Source organism: Urocampus carinirostris, chromosome 7 (genome assembly GCF_059441175.1).
Source record: "Urocampus carinirostris isolate Australia breed hairy pipefish chromosome 7, RoL_Ucar_1.0, whole genome shotgun sequence".
NCBI lineage: Eukaryota > Metazoa > Chordata > Actinopteri > Syngnathiformes > Syngnathidae > Urocampus > Urocampus carinirostris.
Genome location: NC_142355.1, coordinates 17,654,103 through 17,672,418, shown reverse-complemented (window position 1 = coordinate 17,672,418; position 18,316 = coordinate 17,654,103). Strand labels below are relative to the sequence as shown.

General features: G+C 41.2%; 1 protein-coding gene across 1 annotated transcript in view; it reads left to right on the top strand.

Annotated features, from left to right (window-relative positions):
* Positions 1-18,316, top strand: part of LOC148362505 (cGMP-inhibited 3',5'-cyclic phosphodiesterase 3A-like) — a 146,369-nt gene that overhangs the window by 101,018 nt on the left and 27,035 nt on the right. Inside the window, exons 3-4 of the mRNA XM_088339937.1 lie at positions 2,345-2,605; positions 9,918-10,075. Of these exons, the coding sequence (XP_088196063.1) occupies positions 2,345-2,605; positions 9,918-10,075 (419 nt within the window). The remainder of the gene's footprint in view (positions 1-2,344; positions 2,606-9,917; positions 10,076-18,316) is intronic.

The window sequence follows — 18,316 nt, the reverse complement described above, 5'->3', positions numbered from 1 at the left end:
AAAAAAGGACTTGCAACAAGATGAAAATTACTGGATGGCTTGACTTGCTGTCAGGTTGCTAATACTATCACTAATTCTATTTCTTGGGGCTGAGGTGTGCGACAAATATGAATCGCTGCTCTCACTATTGCCCTCTGCCTTGAGGCAAGAGAATTGAATGTCTCACTCTGTTTCGGCGCATGCTCAGCACAGTAATACGCTACATACTAGCTGTAATAACAACATTCCTAATATAATGTAGAAAATCACAGATTTTTAAAATGAACATCCACAATTATTTATATATATAATATTTAAAGTATTTTAAATGTATATTTCCATGCAGACAGGTGATGCACAGCCTTACCTGCCTCCCCTGACTGCACGGCCCTGGATAATGGGATTTCTGTAATAGCACATTCTCGATCTCGTTTGACCTGAAAATTTTACCACTTAATGGGAAACTTTCATCGTATTTATCCGTGGAGCATATTATCCAGATGGCCGGTGCGTGCAAGAGTGTGTGAAGAAATGAGACCCAGTAGGGGTCATTGTTTTCTTTTTCCCAAGCAGATGTTGAGCAGCAGTGTTTCTCCTTCAGAAACTCTCAAATCAGCTTCTTAATAGCCTGAGACTGTTGTCTACGTTTACGTGGACAGCGTGGAAACCGAATTATAAAGAATAACAACAACCTCATTGGAAAACAAAGCGTTTCAGCCGGATAATTCCAAAGTGGCAACAACTGGAGATTGCATTCACATGTACGCCGATCAAACAGATATGTGAGGAAATAACATGTGAAATGTTCCCACATGTCGGGCTGAATGGAAAGCACTCACACAAAAACGTGTTGTGTTCAAGTCAGCTCGAGGATATTTAAGCCAGCATAAACATTTTTTTTCTCTGTCTAGCAGCCGGTGTGAACGGGAATGTGACATTGCGGGCATGAAAATCTGATGACATTGAGCTCACAAAAGGGGAGACGGTGAGTCTTGTAAATATATTCACCGACAGCCAAAAGCTACCCAAAGAGCAAGCGAGCTCACGGGAAGAGGTGAAAGTTAGCCTCTACCCTAAAGAGGGGTGAAAACCATCCTGTTTTGCTAGGACTTTGCTAATGAGCCCAGTCATTAAGCATCGCTGTGCTTAACAACAGCAGACGGATTTTGTTTGGTCTAAAACTACAAGCGTGTCAAATCAGGCTACTACTGCACTCTTGCAATTTGGTTGCCCTTTCTGTTTTTTACAATAGCTCAAACTATGCTTAGAATTAAATCAGTGAGCCAGTGATCAACGGCTGCTCCCTGCAAAGTCTATTTTCTGCGCCGCTTATCCTCACTAGGGTTGTAGGGGTGCTATAGCCGATCCCAGCAATCTTCAGGCAGTGGGTAGGGGACACCGTGAACGGGTTGCCAGCCAGTCGCAGGGCACACAGAGACAGACAACTCCCTCGCTCATTCACACCCAATTTGGACCAGCTAATTCTCCTGAAATGTCGGAGGAAACCCACACAGACACAGGGAGAACATGCAAAATCAACAGGGGGAGGCTGCAGTAGCTGTAATTGAACCCTGGATTTCCTCACCCTATGGCAATTGCGCCAACCACTCATCAACCGTGTAACTTATTTTTCTTTTTTCTTTTTTTGCTGCTAAATGTTATTGCACTTCTTTTCATTACGCTATTATGGTGCTTTTTCATTCGCAAGGTCTGAACTATTATTACAATTTAGGCTAGTCAGAAGCATTATGGTGTAAATATTTTTTCTGCCTTTTCTCCTGATAGCCTTTTTTCTTTTTTCCCTCAGTCTTTATTACATGTTTACCGTGGAGTGCTTTATTTTTTTGCATACGATATTTTACAATGTTGATATCAATGGCAATAAAGATAATTCAATTCAATCCAGTGAGAATAATCACCTCTAGTCCATTTATATGTAAATCTGTCTCGCTGGTTTTAGTGTGTAGTTAGATTCTGCGTACAAAAGCTAGAGCAGGGGTCTCAAATTTGCCCCCCAAGGGTCAAATGTGGCCCTAAGGGTGATTTCCAGGCAAAGGTAAACGGTGTGAAGAACTTTCAGAATGTTGCTTAATTCCTTTCGCTTGGTTTTGCACCCTTTCAGATTGGTCATTTACAAGTGGTTTAGGCAGATGTCTTGAATGATCATAATTCCCTTATTGTAATAATTTGCACATTAATCAGTCGTACTCTAGTGAATAATGTCAAACCAGGCATTGCAACAAAGCATGTGACAATCTGGTGCGGATGAACTTTTTTTGCCATCGAATATTCACAACAATGTTAAGCGACTTCAAAAATATGTGCTTGCCCCAATTCAGCATTTATAACTCTTCCCCCATTTCAGTCATCAGGCACCAGTGTCATGGTGGACATTGCCGTGATGGGCGAAGCTCATGGACTGATCACTGACCTGCTGGCTGACCCTTCTCTGCCCTCCAACACATGCACCTCGCTACGGGCTGTAAGCAGCCTGCTCACCACCCAGCTCACCTTCCAGCCCTTGCACCGGCCACGCCCCGCTCCCCTGCTCAACCCCTCCGACGCCTACGTCTGCTCCGACTCTGAAGAGGGACCTGAGAAAGGAGAGAAGACGTCCATCCATAAAGTAAGGAAATTTAATTGTGGTGCAAACATTCAAATGTACACCTTAAATTACAGACTACAAGTTGGTACTTTTGTTTCCACTGCTGTCAATCTTAATAATGTAGGGCAGCAGTCAATATTGATAAAATTGGCATTAACAGATATTATACCCAGGAGTGTGACAAAAAAAACTTTATTAAAGCAAAACTCAATATACTGGATTGACTATACACATGCTTTGCCATGCGGCTGATCTTAAGTTCTTCCATTTCTTGCGTACATGACAAAGTAATAGAGAGGAGACCAAGTGAAACCCGTTGCTAGACATCAGTTTCAAGAGGGGCATTTCAAATGCATGGAGGAACCCAATTATTATCATCTAAAAGAAAAGCACATATCAATCTTACAGTGGGGGAGACAGGCCTCCTATGACTATGTGGGCCTCTGAATTTTAGTCTGTACAGTACATTGCGATTTGTTTGGAGATTGTTTTTGTCGTCGTGCCCCGCCTATCCTCACTAGGGTTGCGGGAGTACTGGAGCCCATCGCAGCCATTTTCGGGCGGTGGGCAGAAGACACCTGCCCACCGCCAGTCGCAGGGCACATGAAGACAACAACTTGCACACTCATTCACACCTAGGGACAATTCATTCCGGCCAATTAACCCCACATGCATGTTTTTTCGGGTATAAACCGGAATGGCCGGACGAAACCCCACAGGCACGGGGAGAACATGCAAACTCCACACAGAGAAGCTGGTAGCTGGAATTGAACCCCGGACCTCGCCACCCTGGGGCTTCGTGCTAACCATCCATTCACCGTGTCGCCTTCTTGCATATACGGCTGCTGTGCTAATTTATTAAGTTTGACAGTTGTGGACAGTCCACAAATAACCGTGTGTTCAGTGTGTACTTTTCTGTACTAGACATTTCCCCACTGAATTTTTTTTAATGTAAAAAATTGGCTAGAATGAGTTCTTTTTTTATAGCTGATTAAGCCTGCAGTTTAAAATTTGGTGCAACTTGTACAAAAAAATCCTTCCTTAAATTAGCACATACAGCTTTTAATCAGGTGTGCTCGGTACTCTGGAATTTACAGTAGTAGTCTTTAAGAAATATGCAGAACGGACTGCGGTCTGCTGTATTGCGTCCCAAATGATTTCAAGAAAACATATTGTTCAGCAATGCACATGTTCGTCTTTGAAGCCCTGCTAATGGCCGCTGCTGCCTCTCAGACCTTTTAGCATCAAATGAAGGAGCGTGTTTTCATAGAGTTGAGTGAAGAAAAATAGAGCACGTCTACTGCTTGGAGCTGGCGTCTCCCTTTCATAGCCACAGCTGTGTCAACATGACAGATGTGCAGAAGTCAGACGTGTGCGTGTTGCAGAAAAAAAAGAGCCACATGGTGGCGAAAAGGCTAGAAAAGACTCACACTCGGTTGTCCAACGCTGTTTTCTGTTATCCTTTAGTGCATTTATGAAGTGAGCACCCACCTGAATTATTGTCTGGACATAAAGGAGTAACCACCAGTATGCAGTGTCAGCAAAAAAGCAGAATCGAGTTGTCGTTTGCTTTTGTGGCTTCCAGCAGAAAACTATATAAAGCAGCGGCAAAGTTTTTGCTTTCAAATATTGTTTATTGATCTCCATTTTTGTGCAATTATTTTTTGGGGGTATTTTCATTGGCACAGAAACATGCAATGGCACCATTGTGGACAGATTGAACTTGCTTCTCGAACATAATTGTCTCCTCTTATCCCCCTTAAATTTAGCACAGGGGAGTGTATTGCAAAATCTAACTTTCCATGAAATGAAATGATCTGCATTTATATAGCGCTTTTCAAGTCAATGACTTCCCAAAGCGCTCTACAATGTGCTCCACATTTCTCAATAGCGGCCTTGCAGCCATGTAAGGCGCTAACCTGCTTATTGGGGGAATTAGGGGTTCAGTGTCTTACCCAAGGACACTTCGACATGTAACACGGACGAGCCGGGATTCGAACTGGGATCCCTTGATCCCAAGACGAGTGCTCTACCTCCTGAGCCGTAAGCTTGAGCGTTTTTTGAGGGACAATTCCGGTACCACTATTGATTTGATATGATTATTTCTATGCAATTCTCGAGAGATTTACATGCACCTAATGGTTTTAGATATAAAAGAATGATGACCTCCACAGAGCTCCAATTCTGTCATGTCATGTAATTTGATTAAAAGATAGAATAACTTCTAATGCAAATTGAAAGAGGACTTCTCTCACCCCGGCCACCCATCTTTGACCTCTTGGCCTCCCGCAGAAGGTACAGATCCCTTAAAACAAGGAATAAAAGACTCACAAACAGTTGCTTCCCATCCCCACCCTGAACGCACGACTGTGAAAAAATTTCCCTATGTATAGAAAAATACGTATTCATATTTATATTATCGAGCTAATGTAATTTCACAATACGCACTATTCTTCTGATGCACTCACCTCTTAAGCCAGTCTCCAAGCACCATCTTGGAAATGTTTTCCTTTTCAGTCTTACTTGTTTGTTAATCTCATTTTATCTTTTAAGTCTTTTTTTCACATGTTTGCATGCGGTGCATGTCACATGTGCCACGCTTAACCTCTCTATAAACAATGTTCACTTTGCTGTGATCAAAACAAAGACTCATCGTTAGAAATATTGCTTATCAAAGCTCGCACATATTTGCTAAAATGTCACCTTTAAGTAAATAAATAAGCAACAGCTTTGGGTAATTCGATACATTAGAGTTCTACCAAAAATTCAAGAGTTAGCAAATCCTCAAACTCTCTATGATAATGGTGATGAATCATAAAATTAGATTTTATTCATTGTCCAGGCTTATGATAAACATCATTTTAGAAAAAAAACATTAATAAACCTTGTTGGAAATCTCAAATTGTTTTATGTCAAGACATTTGAAGTCCAAGGACATTTAACAGTACGTTATTACAATCACTTGCATGTGTCGATACTTAGACTGTAGACAATAGTTCCACGGCACTTCAAAATACAGTACATATATAGTACCTGTCATGCGAATACCTCTGACAGTTCTTTAGATAGATAGATATTTTATTCATCCCCGCAGGGAAATTCACATTTCCAGCAGCATCCCTTCGCTTTAGCTACTTAGCGCGTAATATAATGCAGATGGATAAGTATGGGTTTATTTAAAAAATAGAAATGCTAATAACGTTGAGCAAACACAGACACCTTACTTTGAATGGCCTCTTTCAGCATTCTAAACCAATATTTATTGGGTCATCATGCAGAACACTTGAACGAGCACGGGAGAGACGTTGCCATATTTTGTGCCTCTTTGCCAAGCTGCTGCAAGCCGCGGAGCAGATGGAAGTATCACACACGGGCAAATGGTACTGGGAGTCTCAGGGATGGTGCAGAGGGGAGGAGGCAGATGCAGTACATATACTTTGGCGAGGATGATATCACGTGATGATAGGAAAATATATGCTTACAATAACATTCAAGAAAAAAACATCTGTGTAGTCTGTATGGATACAACTGAATAAAGCAGCTCAAGGCACAATTTGTGTCAGGGACCCGCTCAGGGTGGTATAGAAGCACAATGCAGAAACACCGATAGTACAATGGTATTTATTTCAAGCAGAGTTCGCCTCACAGAGAATTTGGCGTTGGAGCAGCAGTATCTCGATCACCAGAGGCAGCAGTCGTGGTTGAGTAAGGAGGCAAGGGTTCGGTACACTGGAAATAAACAACACTATGACAAGAAGGTTTGGAAAGTGGTAAAAGAGACAACGATCTAGCACCAAGCCAATTGAGCAGGAAAATAAAGCCAATTCATCACTCAGATGAGGTAGCCATCATACCACCTAGAAATAGCATCAATCTATTGATGTGTGGCGAGGTTGGTGTTTGATGAGGTACAGTCAGATTTACAAATAAATGAACCTATCAGCAGACCAGAACAGACCAGGAAACCCCAGAGCATTCGTTTCAGTTCTTTATTTAAGGAAGCGTTCAGGGCTTGCGGGAGACGTGATGGCCGTCAGACGTCAGCAGCGGCGCCGGAGAGATAGCTTCGGATCAAGTGGCCAATCGGAGTGCGGAAATCAGGCAGGTCGAGTTTACCGGGGCTGGGGAGGAGATCGAAGCGTGGGGCGGAAACAGGTCGGATCTGAGGCAGGCAGAAACAGGTAAGCAGAGTTCTTAGACGAACGGGAAATCAGGAGAGTCACACAGAGTTACAAATGTACACTCTGACGAGGAAACCTGGGCGCAGTGCGCTTAAGAGCGAAGTGCCAGCCAATCAGAAGGCGCCCAAATGATTGCTCCAGGTGATCAGAGTTAGTAATCATGACAGAACCTAAGTCTTATTCATAATTCGCTTGGCAGACCAAGCATGCAAAATATAAACGGTAGCATAAAAAAACAGTTGGGTTTTTTTTTGTCTTACTTTAACTTGTAAACAACATGTATGCGTTGCAACTTTTGAATAAAGACATCAGTAGTTGGGGAATCCACCATTGTGAAAAAAGTCTATGCAACAAGAAAAAAAATACTGGATATTTTGACTTGCTGTTAGCTTGCTAATACTATCACTAGTTCTATTGTTCGGGTCTAAGTTGTACCCCAAATCACAATCATTGGTCTCGCCATCGCCCTCTGACATGAGGCAAGAGAATTGCATGACTCACTCTGCATCGGCACATGGACAGCAAAACATTACATACTGAATGTATTGATACCATTCATAATATAATGGAAAAAAATTAAACATGTTGAAGTCAAATGAGAAATCAATTTAACACCAAATAATTATAACCATTTCATATATGTTTAGTTGTATATTTCCATCATGACAGTTGAGGCACAGCCTGGCCTGACTGCACTTCACTAAACTAGCAAGGGTTTTTGATGCATTCAAAGAGGCGGCAGTTTGTGTCAGCTTTATACCCGGAGTGTGCACAGGAATTCACATTTCCACCGAAGATAGGAGTTGAGGTTTCGCGAAATAAAAGGCGCCTAAAAACACCAACATCAGATGGCAACCTCTGTGGAGATTGATTGTGATTTAACAGCATTATATTACAGTGGTACCTTTATCTACAAGCAGCTCTAAACACTAGAATTTTGGTGTACAAAAGAAAATCTAGTTCACCAGCAGTCCCAGGGGCTACCACTAGAAACTGCTGGAAACCGCTCACCGCTCATGACCGCCAGCATCAGCCCGTCTAGTTTGTACATGCAAACTACTACAGGAAAATAAAAAAGTGCTGTAAATTTATTTTGAGTGTACGTTAATTTAAAGTTATACTTTAATTTTAATTGTACATTAAGTGGTTAACTATAATCAACAATTCCTCTGTGTCATACTTAGCATCGCCAATCACTTTCCTTATTTTTGATTGCAAACATGACATGGCACCTACTCACAGAAAGACAGACTTTGTAGAAGACCGCTACATCATATGCTATTTATCATGACGTTGTCGCCTGCTACTGGTGTCAGAGATGATCCGGATTAGAGATGAAATGGGTAAAATGAGATTGTTCTTTAAGAAAAAAAACTCATAAAAATGGTTACACGTGTATATGATGTGAAATTATCAAAAATCGTACAAGAAAGGGGGAAAACGTGCAACCCCCAACCCCACCGCTTTCTCTGCAGCACACGATCACGTTGCTCATAATAAAATCTCACTCAATTTTATTAATATAATTTTTCTTATCTTATTTCTGGATGATTTATGTTTAATTACTATTTAGATGTGTTTAGTGTTTAGGAGGGGACGTTTTATAGCTATTTAGGATTCACTTGTAGGCTTTTGGGAGGACTGGAGCAGACCAATTAGTTTTTAATTATTTAATATCAGGAAAATACGCTTGTTAAACGAGCAATTTGAGCTATGAACACAATCCTAGAATGAATTAAGCTGCTAAGAAGATGTAGCACTGTATTATATTATTGGAAAGGAAAAGTTATGCTGACTCTCAAACTACTGATGGGAATAATTTTTAAAATTGTTGTAGCGAATTGAATTAAAGAGCAGAGTTTATTATTTTCAAAACCCGGCTCGCCTTTTTGGAGCACGATACGTTTTTAGATCATTATGTCATGAAAACGGCGGCACGGTGGATGGGTAGTTAGTGCGCAGACCCACGGTGCAGAGGTTCAGGGTTCAAGTCCAGCTACCGCAGACTCCCCGTGTGGAGTTTGCATGTTCTCCCCGTACCTGCATGGATTTTTTCTGGGCACTCTGGTTTCCTCCCACATTTCAAAAACATGCATTTCAGGTTAATTGGCCGGTCCAAATTGTCCCTCGGTGTGAATGAGCAAGTGTGTTATTTGACTGTGCAAACAGTTCAGGGTGTGCCCTGCCCACTGCCTGAAGATGACTGCGACCCTACTGAGAATAAGCAGTGCATAAAATGGATGGATAATGGATGTCAGGAAAACGGATGAAAAACCTTGTTTCGTGATTCTGAAGGGTGGCTTCAAACACTTTAGGTGAATTCTTTTTACCGTTCAATATACTTTAATCAAGACACACACACTCATGGGTTTATGGAATTTTCTTTTACTAATTACCTACTGAAAAAGCTTGAATAGATCACAATAATACGAAAATAAAACAAAGAAGAGAAGTTGAGAACTTAAACTGGCACCATTTGGATGGACCACAACGTTGGTTGACTATTACATTATTTTGTTCTGATAGAATTCCCCCTTTAACGTCACACCAATACCAATACCTTGCAACAACGAGATGTTCTGCGAAGTTCTGACGGGCCAGTCTTTATGTCCTTGGCTGTAGAGAGATGATGGATCCAGGTAGGCTTGAGACCCGGTTGGGACAAGGACCACAGGATGCAGGGTGTTGAAGCAGAGGTTGACTGCTGGTGGCTTGAGGCTTCTCTGATGTCGCTGGCTTTGTCCCACAGGTTTCGGAACTAGCTTTATCAAGCTTGGCTGCTGACTTGGCAAGGTTCTCTGGCTGTTTGATGAGCTGAGACTTGGTTAGGACCATTTTTTGGTTTCTGCCCTCTTGCCTTCTTACTGGCCAAATTGCCTTGCGAGGTGACTCAGGTACCAGTTTTGGGTTCCGGTCTCCTGGGAGGGGCGCGTATGCAAGTAAACACTCCCCTCCCAAACCTCACATTCCACCAGTATCAGTCAGATGACATGTCTATGTGATTGACTTAATTTTTCTTTTCACATTTTTTGACATTGTATGATAATTATCTGACATTGCAAAACGGAATTCTGACCAAACGTCGAATACTCTAGTCTAGTGTTTTATTTCTTCATGACATTTTTACATCTCCGTCTTTCTCTTCAATACAGCGTCTGAGACGGAGCCTCCATCCAGGTCTCTTGCGACGGACATCCTCCACGTGGACCACCACCACCTCCGCCACAGGTTTACCCACAATCGAGCAGGGGCCTGTGAGGAGGGACCGCAGCGCCAGCATCAAACCCTACCACGAAACACTCACGTGCAGGTAGCCGCCTGTCGCACTGCTCACGTTTCCACCTTCTAGTGACACTGGCCTCTTTTTTTTTCCTCGCTCTATTTCCACAATCACATGCTTCATTAGCTCATACTTTGGCACACTATCGCCCTAAACTACAAAGCAAAACCCCTGGTAACAGTTTGCACGTTATGACATTACAGCGAGGTTATTTGGGTTATTCCCAGCGCTGCGGCTGCAGTTTCTACCGAATGCATCAGCATGACTGCACAGTAGTTTGCAGTAAATGGATGCGTGTGCAGCAGGAGCCAGAATGGAGAGAAGGCCCACAGGCAAAAGCATTAACCTGAATAACTAAGACACGCATTAACTCTCTTCCCATTAGTTCTGAAGAAATCACGAGAGCCCGGGTTCGTGAATGGGCCCCGACGACTCATGTACGCTGTTTTGTGTAGTTCGGATGGGTGCATGCGACAAGATGAACACGTGCACTTTGTGTTGCGCTTCAAATGTTTCTTGGCGAAGGCGTTTTTCTCGGAAAAAAATGTTTACAGGTCAGGAAAGCTGGCCTTCTTAAGACTGGCGTTTTTCTTGCAACTAGCAGCAGTGAAAACAATTATTTTATGAACAGTTTTGGGCGTGTTACTGGAATACAGTAACAAGTAAATTCTAGTTATTTCATTTAAAAAGTTATTCATTTACCCTTGCCTAGATTACTGACACCAAAAAGTAGTGATTACTCTGAAGCAACTGTCTAATTACAAATTACTGTATATACTTGAATGGAAGCCGACCCTCTTAAACTTTAAAATGGCCACATAATTACAGAAAAAAAAGAAAAGGTGTTTACCAACTTGTGGTAACTTTGACTCCTTTTCACATTTCTTGGGTTGTGCAATCTTAAGAACTTACTAACGTACACTTGGCCAAGAAGCTCCAAATCCATTTCATATTTGGACTTCAAACAACTTGAAGATATCCTTCTCCATTTCTGGGAACTGTCCAAAACTTTTTCCTTTTTTTTTTACTCCAGGCATAGTATATTGCAAAAATGATTTTACAAATAAAATGTAGAAAATTCAGCACACTTTTACCATGAAGTCTGCGCTTATGTTTGCCGCATATATTTCCTGTTGGTTTGTTGTTTGTGTGCAAGCCCAACCCCCCTACCCCCACACTGCCTGTCATTCGCTAAGGGTGACACACAAAAAAATACAGACGCTCTCCTACTTATGACAATTCAACCTACGCAAAACGGTAGATACGAACATTTTTTCCGGGTTGTCGAAAAATATCCGGAGATTGCTGTGTTAGATTTTGTATTGTGTGCACCTTTTTCCGAGTACAGGACAGTACTGTAGTGCTTCTTTCCGCTGCTACCAGCGTGTGGCGCTGTGAGAGGTCACCCAGCATCCACCCCGAAGAAGAAATCTGCTTACTCTTCGTAGATCGTGTGTAAACGTTCTATACTGTATCTCCAGCGCACTAGCAACCTTTGAAATTGTCATTGTTTAACATCTCGTGCATCCATTCAATATTGTTGGTGTGAGGTGTAAAGAAGAGCCGAGCTGTTCCATTAGAAATGAAAGTGTAATAAGGAAGCTTGATGCGGTTCGGAAAATGGTTGGAGCGCTTTTTTCCAGCCACTTTTTACCACAGAGGAGTAAGTCGCCTAACTTAAAGTTCATCCCCAAAAAGTAGGTTAAACTTAACTTTATTTATCTTTAAAGAGCTTATCATTTGTTTTTAAGAATTTAGAGTCCAACACGCTATTTACCCAGACTATAAGGGCGCTCGCTATATAGCAGTCTTTTTCAACCTTTTTTGAGCCAAGAGGGTAACACAAGTTATTTATTTTAGTCTATGATTATGCTTTGATCTGCATTTTTTTACTGTATATTTTACCTGATTGTCAAAATCTAAATAAATGTGCATTTTATTTTAAATACTCGCAGGTCGAGAAATTTGTACTTACCGTATTTATTTTTAACATAAGGCTCATGTAGAGGGAGCTGACATGATTGGCCACCATCTGTGTGCTGCGGGTACCCCCAAAAAACAAAATCTTTTGAACGGCTGGACAAAAAATGAAATGGAAATTGTTGTGGTTCGGTCCCTTTGAGTTTCTATAGTTTGTATTCTTCCTTGTGTTTTGTGGAACTTGATTGTAGTTGTACTACTTAATACAGCGACATCTAGGGATAAAATATCACACCGTGTCCCCTCAAGTCTTTATTATGTGTTTTTTATGAAGTGCCATGTGTAGGGACTTTTCTAGCTTTAATTTTGAAAATCGTTAGGATTGAAATTACAGTGGAACCTCGGTTCTCGACCATAATCCGTTCCAGAACCCTGTTCGAAAACCGTTTTGTTCGATCACCGAAATCATTTTTCCCATTAAAAATAATGTAAATCGTTTTAATCCGTTCCAACACCCTGAATGTTTACCTTGAATGTTTAACATAAACATAAAGCTAACCCAGGCTAATCGTACGTCCGCGTTGTCGTAATCTTCCGTACTAAAGATTACGCTAACATGAACGTATAAAAATAAAAAAATCAGGTCATTTACAAGTCATTTAGCACCCGGGTCTCCACAACAAGTGGAATTGGAAAGGGGGCTCTGTTCCAACACCTTCAATGTTGGGCTCCGTTCCAACACCCTGAATGTTTACCTGAATGTTCAACGTAAACATAATGCCAACCCAGGCTAATTGTACGTTCGCGTTATTGTAATCTTCCGTACGAAAGATTATGCTAACATGAACGTATAAAAATAAAAAAAGGATAAAGAAAATAATTATGAATAGGATTTCTTACCTTTGTGGTGGTCAGTAGAAGGCGCAGGTGCACGGTGGGGTATTCCCTAGCAAGATCAGACATGCCACCTCCTTCATATTTTGCTATTATATCTTTCTTAAATGCAATAGTTGTACGCACTACTTTTCTTTTTTCACCTCTAGCAACTTTGCTTTCTTGGGAGGCATTATTAGGGGCTAAAACACTTCGTACACCTATATTAAAAGCAAAAGCAAAACGAAGCACGTCCGCACGCGGTAACAGTTGGTCCATCTGTCCACAATGAGTGAATTGAGCTGCGGAACGCCACCAACAACGTCCGGAATTGGAGGACTTTTTTTTGCCATCACGGAGTCTTGGCTTTCCCGACGCCGCATTGCATCACCGGCTCGAACGAGACGAAGACTCCGGTAAAAACAGGGGTTGGAGACTACGCGCTATAATAATAGCGGAACCATTGACACACAATGCTAACTCGATATGAAGTTTCTAGCTATGTACCGGGAGAGTTAACTGTGGTCTTTGTGTTTGCTGTATACTTTCCACCGCTAACAGTTTCACCAGATGCTAACGTTAGCATAGCGCTATATCTCCTGCCCGCTGCTAAACATCAGCTTGCACTACCGCAACGGAGCTTTATCGTCGACGGCGACTTTAATCGGGCATGTTTATTGACTGTACTCCCAAATTCTTTCAATTGTGGACTCCCAAATCTACTAAATTGTGGACTGAGCAATTCGGAAAAACGCTGGACTGTGTAATGTAAGATCAAACATTCGGTTGTGTCCGGGAACTCTGTTTGACCCGCACAACAACCCATCCCTCCCCCCCCCCACCCCCCCCCCCCCCCACCTCCCCCCGGACTCCGATTAGTTCGAACTGAGAGGCGTTCGAAAACCGAGGTTCCACTGTAATTATTCGTAAATGCAATAAGTAAACAAATTTGCCTCTAGGTGTTGCTTGTGCTCCACTATCTTTTTTTCTTAAGAATGCTAAAATGTCCTTCTGATCAAAAATTAAATTACCACTTTGAGTTCTTTGAGTTCTGATAGGAATTACTTATCCCAAGAAAATGGAACCTAATAACCGGGCCGTTTGAAATAGACACACAATTTATTAACACACCGGAGATTATTATTATTATCTGTCTAATTTCGTTGTAAAGTTGTCAATAACATTGAACACAATCTTATTTTTTTTTCAAATATTTTGATCTAATCTTTTCCTTGAACGGTAACCCCTTAACGTTCCTGTAAAATGTGTCCAAAATCCCAATCCAAGACACACCCATAGTAAATGTAATGCTATTCTTAAACCATTCGGAGAATATGGACAGTTTTGGTCTCTTTTGAAAGATAAGACTGTGTGTTTTGTCCCAAACTAGACAAACTATGACTGCAAGTGCTACTGAGATTGGATAATATGAGTTAGAACACACAGAAATAGATGGTTTTTATCCTTGCCTGAATTATCTTTGCAATCAAATGCCTGCAGATGAGTGTAGCACGGGCATCTTAGCTGTAAAACAGGTGAAACAATAGCCTGAAGCCTTACTTGGTACCTTGTCAAATTTGATCACAATCTGAAAAACAAAACCTTATATTTTATGCATTTTTATAATTTTTATTTTTATAATGATAGGTCTAGGCATTTACAGCACTAAAACGGTGCAACTGTGTATTTAACTTTGGCCATTTCTTTAGACATTTTGAAAGAGTTGTAAATGTTTGACTTCCCTTTCCAGAAGTCATTTTGAATACAATAGGGACATCTTCATATCGATTTATTCAGAATTCAATTGGATTACCAATGTGTCAATCATTATTTGAATCGGTCACTTTTGGCTAAAGTAGGTAGAGTAGGCGTTATCTTTTTTAGCAACACAGGCTCGTATAGACAAATGGGAGCTGTGGAAACGAAGCCTGCAATTGGCCAAAAATGATGTCAATCAAATATCAGTGGCATTATCGTGTGTTTTGGAGTAAATATTTTACACGGTTGGATTCACTAGATTCTCGCGAATCTAAGGGGTCAAAAGTAAGGTTGAAATTTAGAACACCAGAGAGACATCCATTGACAGAATTTTGTATTGTGGTTTAAGATGTGCGGGTGTTAAGTCTGTCAGCAGCTTGTACGGGTGTGTATTTACACAAATTGTGCGTGTTACATGAGCACATCCTGTAAATGTAAGCACACTGAGCAGCTTTTGTACACAGGGGCCCACTTTTACTGCTCTTTGGGCTCTGCTCAAGCTTCAGCTATGACCACTTAAGGTGATGTGAGTATAAACAAACACCAGGGCCTTTCCCCTGTCACCAAACCCCCACAATTATTACGCACATTGGATACACTGTCACGAGGCTGATTTGCAAAAAAAAAAAAACACAAACTCTGAGCCTAACACTGAGCTTCTGGGTTTACCTCATTGCCTGTGTGTGCAAGCATCTTATTTGTTTAAATTGGGCAGCTGTAAAGGTGACATAAAATTTAAGGTTTTCCTGTTTATTCAACTCATTTACCTCCTCAAATTCATAATTTTCATGGGATGCGTGCCTTGAAGTGCCTGTGCCATGGAAGCTGGAAGTGCGGTAATCATGACTCAAATTGATTGAGTCATTGAGGAGAAATCATAGCGGGGGATACAATAAACAGATGGTTTAAATTTCCCTCTCTGTGTTTTATCATCATATCATTATAATCTTAATTAGACATTAGGCTTTTTTCCCTTGCCCCCTTAATATCCTTATTATCAGGGTTGGGTAGGGTTACTTTAACTTCATCTCATCAGCTGCACCGCTTATCCTCAGTAGGGTTGCGGGGGGGCTGGAGCCCATCCCAGCAATCATCGGGCAGTGGGCAGGGGACACCCTGAACTGAATGCCAGCCAATCGCAGGGCACACGGGGACAGACAACTCACTCGCTCAGTCACACCTAGGGACAATTTGGACCGGCCAATTCACCTGAAATGGATGTCTTTGGAATGTGGGAGGAAACCGGAGTGCCCGGAGGAAACCCACGCAAGCACGGGGAGAACATACAAACTCCGCACAGTAAGGCCGGGAGCTGGATTTGAACCCACGCAGGAGGTTCCCACGACCTCAGAACTGTGCCGCACACGTGCTAACCACTGCGCCGCCGTGCTGCTTTTAATTACTTTTGGATTACTCCAATACCAAATATGCTAATAAAAGACAAAAGAAACTAAATATGAATAAAATTATGACTCACAACACGTGGTAAGCTTTCTCTCCTAGCTTTGATCTCTTTGATCTCCCGCAAAACTAACATAAAATGCGACAGAAACAAAATGAAAATAAATCCAAACAGCTTGCGAACATCATTTTTGCCGTTCCATGTGTTCCGTTACTCCCCAAGCCTGCACAAAATTTAGTAATTCTATTCACATTTAGTTTATTTTGTCTTTTATTAGCATATTTGGTATTGGAGTAATCCAAAAGTAATTGAAAGTAATCAAGTTAAAGTAACCCTACCCAACCCTGCTTATTATATCCTCTCATAGAATTAGTATTCTGATCCACCTCCAAACTGTAGTAATTGTTTTGTTGCAGGGCAAAAATTATGTAATACAGTAAGTTGTATTTATTAGTGCATAACGCTCACTTGTGTATAACGCGCACCAGTTAGTTCTGGTTAAAAATTAGTGTACCTTTTTCTCAGTTTAAACTAAGCATTGCACGTGATAAACGTAGTGGAATACGTGTGGCCATGATTAAAATGATTTATTGACAACGTAAACTACGAACACAACACCAACATAATATTTACAATGTATTAATTTGATGTCCTTCAAAGTCCGATTCATCATCAGATACTTTTTAGAGATGTTCCCTTATCATGCTTTTTTGCATTTATCTATATCTTTCAGGACAACTTTGTTTTCTCCATTCTCTTACATTTGTTTCTGGTACAGTGAAGAAAAATGGTTGGATTGGGAGATAAAAATGTAATGGCTTTTTGTATGTTATCTATATGAATGGTGTTCTACTGCAGTGTTTCTCAACTGATGGGTCACCATCCGAAACTAGGACTTTGCCTTGGGAAAATAGTAATAAGGAAAAAATAATTGTGGGTCGATTCCACTCCTTAAGAGGAAATGGCGATTATTCCGAAATGCGTGTCGGCCATTTCGTTCACGATTTTTAGCAATTACATCTTAAAAGGGTAAGCAGGAAAAAAAAAACAATTTTCTGTACTTGAATTTTGAACTACACTTTTTGTTTTATTGAGAGTGTGTGGATGGATATGAGTACAGAGAACATCAGTGCAGTGTTATTTTTGTTGGTTCAGTGTAGAGGTAAGATCTTGGGCCCGGGCCGAACCCAACTCGAACCCGGCACAAACTTCAATGATTAAGTCAGGCTGGCAGGGCTTCTCTCGCGACATTTTTTTTCCCTTTTTTTTCCCCCTTCATGGAGGATCTGCACAGCATGCACTTAGTTTTACTCAAGTAAATATTTGGATAAAGAAAATCATCACCAAACTATCAGTTTAACTCCAAATCACTACATCCAAAGAAATGTTCATCCCAGGTGTTTAGGTAAAAGGCGTGCCGCTTCCTCCTTTCACCTCCCACACATCAGATGTAATTTTCGCTTCTAGCCAATAGCTTACAAGCTTCACAAACTTTCTGCTTTTCGGCCAAATATTTCACTTTTGGCAGCTTTTATTCTGCCGGATATGATTTTCTTTTCGGTGCTGTTTTGTTAAGTTTCACTTTCGTTCGCTGCACGTCAATGAAATGCGCACTACGGTGCCGAACCATTTATTCGAGGGACTGAGCCCCAAGTAAACCCCAAGCTGCATAGTTCCTCTGAAACACAGTTCGGCGCTGAAGTACGCACGGCCGACGCATTTGGCGGCAAATTAAAGCTTCTGGTTTATTTCGGGCTTGGTTATCAAGTTAAGTTAATCCTTTGGGTTTGGGCAGGTTCGGTTTTATATACTCGCGACTCGGGTGGGGCTGAAGTTTTTTGGCCCGATATTATCTCTGTTCAGTGAGTGAGATTTCCCTGCTAACAGTACATAATTTGAGTTGTTATGAAAAATATGTGCACGCTTTTTAAGTCTGGAAAAAATGAATGAAAACACTGAAGTGCAGCGTTGTATTTATTTCAAAATGCACGTAATTGAGCATGAAGGATATTGTTACTTAAAGACGTTTTGCTGGTCATTCGGTTAAAATGTAGTGAATATATTTTACTATTATACGCCGTTTTTTTCATTCAATACATGCGAGAAGTCAGATTTTTTTCTCGTTTTGGGTCGTGTCTGTCCTGAATTTCAGACCAGTTCAGGACCACTGGTTTTGTGGTTAGGATTCGGTGCTCTCTCCGCTGTAACCCAGGTTTGATTTCCATTGCATCCAATGTTTCTGGTTTGTGGTCAATGATATTTTTTGACTGATAAATCATTTCAGAATTGGGGTATACTGTAAAACCTTTTCAGGTACA